This window comes from Mustela nivalis (genome assembly GCF_964662115.1).
Source record: "Mustela nivalis genome assembly, chromosome: 12".
NCBI classification, from domain to species: domain Eukaryota; kingdom Metazoa; phylum Chordata; class Mammalia; order Carnivora; family Mustelidae; genus Mustela; species Mustela nivalis.
In genome coordinates, this window is record NC_139031.1 from 86,342,292 (window position 1) to 86,349,563 (window position 7,272).

General features: G+C 44.5%; 1 protein-coding gene across 1 annotated transcript; it reads right to left on the minus strand.

The window, feature by feature from the left end:
• Positions 1 to 1,466: 1,466 nt before the first annotated feature.
• On the minus strand, positions 1,467 to 5,703 carry CCDC71L (coiled-coil domain containing 71 like). Its single transcript, XM_082692488.1, has one exon. It carries the CDS (start codon positions 5,640 to 5,642, stop codon positions 4,908 to 4,910), a length of 735 nt encoding a protein of 244 aa, XP_082548614.1. The 5' UTR covers positions 5,643 to 5,703; the 3' UTR covers positions 1,467 to 4,907.
• Between the last annotated feature and the right edge of the window lie 1,569 nt (positions 5,704 to 7,272).

Sequence of the window (7,272 nt, forward strand, 5' to 3'; positions counted from 1 at the left end):
TTCTCTTGCAAAATCTACAATCAGGATCAGTTTGGGGCTTCTCATCACTGGATAACGTCCATCTAGGGAAATTCTTTTTGAGTTCATTTTAGAAACTGCAACTTTGGCTTGCTCACCAAGTTAGAATACGTTGTTTTTCTTCATGCTGGGAGAAATGAGAGCTAAATTATAGGCATTAAACCCGAAATCTAAAGATGAGTGTGTCAATGCTTCCAATGGGAGTGTATTTTTTTTACTTTTGGTAATAACGTTATGCTGTTTCAAACCTAACTATTGCACTCATTTGTTCCCTTTAACACAGGAAGTACAAAGCTCACACAAACTGATTCGAGGTTAGTTCTATACATGTTAACATGGTTTTTAAGCAAGCCTTACTGAGCTTACTCCAAGTGAAAATTTAGGGTTGATATCTGGCAAGTGCTTGATCAGTAGCTTTAATCTATTACTTGTATAAAGCCTCAGATAGTTTAATATACCTAAGAGCATATTTTGAGTATCTTTCAGAGATACAATAAAAGGGCCCAAGGTTTTTAAGCCTGGAAAACCTCCCATTGTGATAACTACCTAATAAATCAACTTAATCCAACCTCCTGCTGTCCCTGCCTTCCATTTAATGCACCCACAAATTACCTTCTCATAATTTATCTTTTGAGTTTCCCACACCACACTCTAGTTTGAGGATGCTAAACTCCCAAAGGACCACTCTGTGTGTGTACGTTATATATATTTTTTCAGCATACATGGCTCCAATAGCATTTATTAAGCATTTCCTATGTGTTCCCCCATTAATAATTTTTTTAATCCTTCAATAACCCAGCAGTTTCCTTGACTAACCACATTTGATACTTGAAACTGAAGCACAGAGCAGTTTTTGAAACTTACCAGAGTTCTAATGCTTGTTAAGTAGCAAAGCTTTAATCCCATACCAGGCAATGTGATCCATAGCCATTACACCGCGGCCTCCAATTATTGGTAAGAACTCAGATACAAAGGCAAATTCAAGCCACATAGCACTACGAGTCCTTCCCTTACGAGCAGTATACTTCTACCCTCCAGACTATAATGAAAATTTTGCCTCTGCTCTATTCTGTAGAACAAGCTTTACAGATCCTACTCATAGAACACAGCTTTCTTTCATAATACGAAAACACATCACAGGGGGCAGGGGGATCAGGGTCAGGACTCAAAACTGAATTTTGATGCGTTTTTAAAGTCTTTATTGATGGCAAACTGGGTAATGGCTTGGGTTTGGGCATGAAGCACTGTCGTGGAGATTCACTAGGTCATCAGAGCTGATGTAACAATGACTCCCAAGATAGCATAAAACACATTATCTCAGGATTTCGAGGATTCCCAAGTCCACAAAAGAAGTCAAAACGTATCACACCAACACTTTCCATTTCACATGCAAACAGAAAATCCCATTTCAAACACTTACAACATCACTAGAAAAATCAGACACTGTATATTCTCTAAAATTTATTTACAGTTAATAAATTAAAAAGAAAAGTACAACCAGATTGTAAATCTTAATCATATGCGCACATCAAACTGTCCAAGAAAACAATTCAGTTCCATTACAAACAATTGCCTTCTAATGCACTTAAGACATAACAGTCTATCAAAAAATATTTTAAACACACCCATAAAGTATTATGTATATATGTCCATTAAAAAACACCAATTTAAAGAGTGCTGTGGCAATCCTTAAAACAACAAAAAAACTTTTGAGCTCAAAATTACTCAGATCTTTCATATTCAAATATCTTTCGTGTGTTCTTATTGAATCCTTTCCAGAAAAATAATACTATAGTTTGCACACAGCAATCAGTGTGTGTCAGCCACCAGCTTAAATTACACATGTCCAATCAGGTGCTCAAACTTGGACAAAATAAATACACACCACAACAGTGACACTTTGCACTAACAACAACGAAGCTTGCCCTCAACAGTCAGAACATTACTGGATTCCGTGAGGAAAAATCAGTTGCTGGTTGACAAGGAGGAGGATAAAAATGACATCAAGGATTCAAAAGGTTCTTTGAGGTGCCGCTCACCACATTTAGGCACTCAAGATTCAATAATAGCATAGCAAGGTGATAAACTTCCTCCTAGCTTCCCCCTTTACTTGTGCCATATGAGACATAAAGGTTAGAGAATGAATTAAAGATCATGGTATTTCTTTCAAAAAACTATATACAAGCTAAGCTACAGACTCACTTTAGAAGACAGTTAAATGAACCATAAAGGCCACCGTGCCAAGTTCCTTTTCACATTCTGCCCAAGAGTATCCATAAAATACTTTCATTTTCCTATTATATACTCATCAACTGCACTAGTTGTTTCTTCACATTTTATACGTTGTAAAACAACTAACTTTAGCAAGGTTTTGCTAAAGAAAACTTGGCAAAAATAAAGATTTGTTTACATCTTATTTCACAAACTAGAAATGGCATGATTTTTCCACAGACCAGATAATTAGCGTATTGAATTTAGGATGGGCAATCAGATCCACACTGAAATCAGATAGCCCGCATAATCCAAAGCATATATGCAAGTTCAAGTGCACTAAAGTAACAAGGCATAAGAGGAAAAAACTAAGATTCTCAGTTAAAATAAATGCATGGTATCAATGGTTATGCTTCACTTTTGTGCTGAGCAAAGTGATCCTCCCAGCTACATCTAATTTCAAAATCCTCTGGGAAGCGATCTAAATAAGCTCTATGTTGAAGTTACATTCTAATATGGCCATTGGATTTATTTTTCAATTATTATAAAATTATATACAATAGTGAAGTGGTACAAATACATCTTTTTCCCTCAGGTGCTAATTAGCTAAAAAAGTTAACAATTTGGGAAGAGGGAAAGAAAACCCTATGCATTTAAGTACAACTGGCAATGGAAGCTAATAACCAAAAGAATATATATAAGCTTCCTATCACACATATAATTTAACACTCTCCATCTTCTAAGTAATTATTCACTTTTATTTACTCATGTGACAGTATTTGTAACAACACATTATCATCGAGTAGTGAATAAAAGAATATGAGGCTTACTGGGAAACTGGCATAAAGTCATATATCTTTCTTTTCTTTTTTTTACAAAACAAATACACTGAAATTAAAGTCACAAAACTCCTACTATGAACTATTAAACTTGAAAAATTCATTTCAGAAAGCTATGCCATTTGAATTCTAAAAACACAAGAGTCAAAATCGCAACTCTCATTATTCCCCTAAGAAGCTGCCAAGCAGAGAGAAACCTTAATATTGAAGATTTCATATGTCATGTTCCAGCCTGGTATGGATGGTTCCATGGCAGAATACTTAAATTTGAAATAATAGTGGTACAAAATCGCTACTTGACCCTTAAGATATTGCAGTACGATCTGGCTGCGGCACCACTGGCTAAAAACCATTAAGTCTTGCTGCCATCAATGACCAAAGGCACTTGGATAATCAATTCCACACTGGGCCATGTGATATAAACACTATTACAAAAGTGTAAAAGAAGGGTCAGTACTCTGTGTGGCTCGCCTGTTCAAATCCTGTGGTCTTCGGCTGTCAAACAAAAGACCAATAACTGCAAACATAATTATGAATGGAAATAAGATAAAGGAAACTCGTGGAGTAAAACTAATTGTCATGATGTTTAAGAGTGATGGACAGTGATCCAGACATTTCTTGTTATCCAACAACAAAAACAAAAACACAGAAGGAAAATCTATTTTGCCCAAAGTTAACTTCCACCAGTTATTTGATACCAAGAAATGCCCCACCCCTCTAGATCATTAATACTTCTGAGAATTCCAATGGGTATTCTGTTTGGCATTTTAATCACAGCGTTTACACATACTCATTTTGCCTAAGCAATTTCCATTTTAAAATAAATTATCCTTGAACTATTCCCAGATCTGAATGTTAGACTACTACCAGGAAGCCAAATCATTTCCAATCGGATTCCACCCATCTCTTTAACCAACACCAGTTCTTTATAATTCACGCATTCTTTTATTTTTTTTTTATCACAAGCCATGTGGTTTCAATGCACTTTAAATTTTATTCAATTAAAAAGAATTCAACAATTCAACTTTTCCTAAACAAAACTTTATGAGTTTCTACCATTTCCTTTAGGAGCTCAGTAAATATAAACATTAAATTTCAATAAAAATCTTTAGGAAACACCTCAAAAATGCTGAAACAGTTGTACTTTGCATTTCTTTGTTTGTAATCACTGAGCCCATGAAATTCAAAGCCATACAAATCCTTACACTATTAAGAGTCATAAGCTTGAATTTCTTAGACAATATCCTTGGTCAAAGCTTTGGAATCCAGTTGAGATTCGGAAACGAGTGGGATTCAGAATACCCTGAGCACAAACTAGTGCAACACCTTTCAAAAATACATATTCGATCTTTCCTCCAAAAAGAGGGGTGGCAGTCAAAAAAGACAAAAGGGGAGAGCAGGGGGGTGGATGAACAGCAAGTAAATTCTAGCTTTATTACACAAGCACGAAACCAAATTCCTTTGGAAAAAGAATGACTTCGGAGGACTTCCAGACCAGTGAGGTAGAGAGTCCAAAAGGGAGAAAACGGATCTGCCCCTATAGTCCTGGAGACGTATCAGTCTGGGCTTAGGAAGAAAGGGGACCTCCCTTGCAGGTCCAGCCGTCTCCTCCTTCCGCAAACCTGGTGCTGGGAGGCAGCAGAGGGCACACCTGCCCCGGAGTCCCAGACGGCGGCGCCGCATCCCGGGGACGCGGGCCGGGAAAGCCCATCCGGTGCTTCTTCGCCCGTAAAGTGCACTAGGGGACGCGGTCCAGGCCGGATCTGTAAACACTCGACTGTCACTTGTTCATCCCTCCAGGCGGAAGCCGTCCCGGGGCGCAGGGGCCAGGGCCGCAACTCACGCCCGGGGCACCGGGAAGCGGCGAAGCCTCACCACGGGTTCCAGGTTCACTCGCAGGACTTGGCGTGCCCGTCGCCGCGCCGCCGCCAGGCTGCGCTCGCCCCACACGTCGCCGCCGACGCGGATGGTGGGGAAGGTGGTCAGCGTCGGGGTGGCCGCCCTCCAGATTTCCTCCAGGGTGCGGCCCCCGAAGCAGGGCCCGGGGACCGCGGGCTTGGCGGGGCAGCTGTCCTCGGGGGCCGGCGGCGGTGGCGGTGGCGGCGGCGGTGGCGGCGGCGGCGGCGGCAGCGGCGGGCCCGGCGGGGCCCCCCTCCGGCGGGCGGCGGCCGCCCGGGCTCCGCGGCGCCTCCTCCTGGCCGCCGGCCTGCGCGTCTGGCCGCGGGCCGCGGGGGGCGGCGGGGGGTCGGGGACCAGGGCCCGGCAGGAGGAGTAGCCGTAGACGTCCTTGCTGCGCAGGATGTGCGGGGAGAACTGGTGCTTGAGGCTGCAGAGGAAGCTCCAGAGCTCCGCGTCCGAGCTCATGAACTCCGTGCTGCGGGGCATGAACAGCTTGAAGGCGTCGCCCAGCGCCTTGGTGCTGTCGGCCAGCGACAGTTGCGACCGCGAGTACACCACCTTCTCCTCCCGCGCCTCCAGCTCGGCCCCTCCTCCGGCCCTAAAGCCGCCGCCCCGGGCAGCCGGGGCCGGGGCCGCCGGGGGCCGGCGCCGCCGCCTCTTCACGCTGCGCCGCATCGGAGGCCGCTCGGGGCCGCCCGCGCTCGCCGGGTCTCGCCGCCGCCGCCGCCGCCGCCCCCGCCCGCGTCCGGCTCCGCGGCGGCGGCCGCTGCTGGCGCCTCCGGGCCGGCGCGTCTCTCGCTACTTTTCTCGCCTCGGCCGCCGCCCCTCCCCCTCCGAGGGCGGAAGACGCGGGTGAATATCCTGCCGCCCGGTACAAGATGGCGGCCGGCGCCCACCCCTGGGCTTTGTCATTGGACGGCGCCTGGCCCCCTGGTTTCTTTCTTCTCCTCTCTAGCCTCCTTTCGCCCTCTGCCTTTCTTTAAATGCGCCCGCCTCGGGCCCCTCCCACCACGGCCCCGACTCCACCCATTGGGTGCTCTCCGAAGAGAGGCGGGGACTAATGGGGGAGAGGCCAGTTCCTGGAAGATGGTGCTGGGGTGGGTGGTGGTGGTGGACCTTGAACGTCAGTCAACAGTTGGGTGGGCATGTGGGGAGGATGCCATGTCTACAGTAAGAGGTGGACTTCAGCTCCACCTTGGGGAGAGCCCCTCTCAGAGTGAGTGGGTGCATTCGTGGATGGAGCTGGGTGCATAACAAAGGAAGACCTGCCCCAAGGGCTGTCCCTCCTATCACAGCAAGGGAGTCTGGAGACAAATCTAGAAGGAATGGGCCTTTCAGTTCCCTTCCAAACCTTCAAAGACCTCTTTCGGCATCTTCATCCAACTCGTCCCTCTTTTGGCCCTGATCCATCTCAAGCAACAAATCATAATCCAGAATCATTCAGCCAACATGGGCAGCGTTGGTGAGATTATCTCCTTCTAGACAATGGAACCATGTTCATATTTAAGAGATACTCTGCTTGGGGCGCCTGGGTGGCTCAGTGGTTTGGGCTGCTGCCTTTGGCTCGGGTCATGATCTCAGGGTCCTGGGATCGAGCCCCGCATCGGGCTCCCTGCTCCGCAGGAAGCCTGCTTCCCTCTCTCTCTCTCTCTGCCTGCATCTCTGCCTACTTGTGATCTCCGTCTTTCAAATAAATAAATAAAATTAAAAAAAAAAAAAGAGATACTCTGCTTATCGGGAAAGCAAAGCCTATTATGCCTGTAATACTCAACACTCTTTGCTCAAGTTGATCAGAGATCAATTACAACAAAGCCATTCTCCTTAATGAAAACATCTATGTTTTCAAATATGTAGATCTTTCTAAATGACTGCACTTCACTTTTCATTTAGTTTCAGTATGCTCATTTGCAGCACCATCTCCATCATTCAGAAAAGATGCAGCATCACAATCAAAAAAGTTCTTTTGATAATACATTGTTAAAACCACATTTCCTTTTGTGTTTGAGGAGAGGACGATGAACGTTTAGAGAATAGTGGTCATTCTCCAGTCTCCTTTTCTATCCTGACTGGCACTCTAATGACCAGTCCATGTTTGCTGAGTAAACCAATAAAATACGCTGATTATTTGCAATGAGGTGAGAAAGAAGGATATAGTGAAATTGCTTAGAACAGCATAATTTTATATTTTCCATTTATTATGCAATTTTCTCTTAACTCCCTTAAATTTTTTAAGGTTAAAAAAAAAAAAAACTCTCAATACTTAGAACTTTAAAGTAAGCATGCAAATTTTACCCTTCAGTGAGCA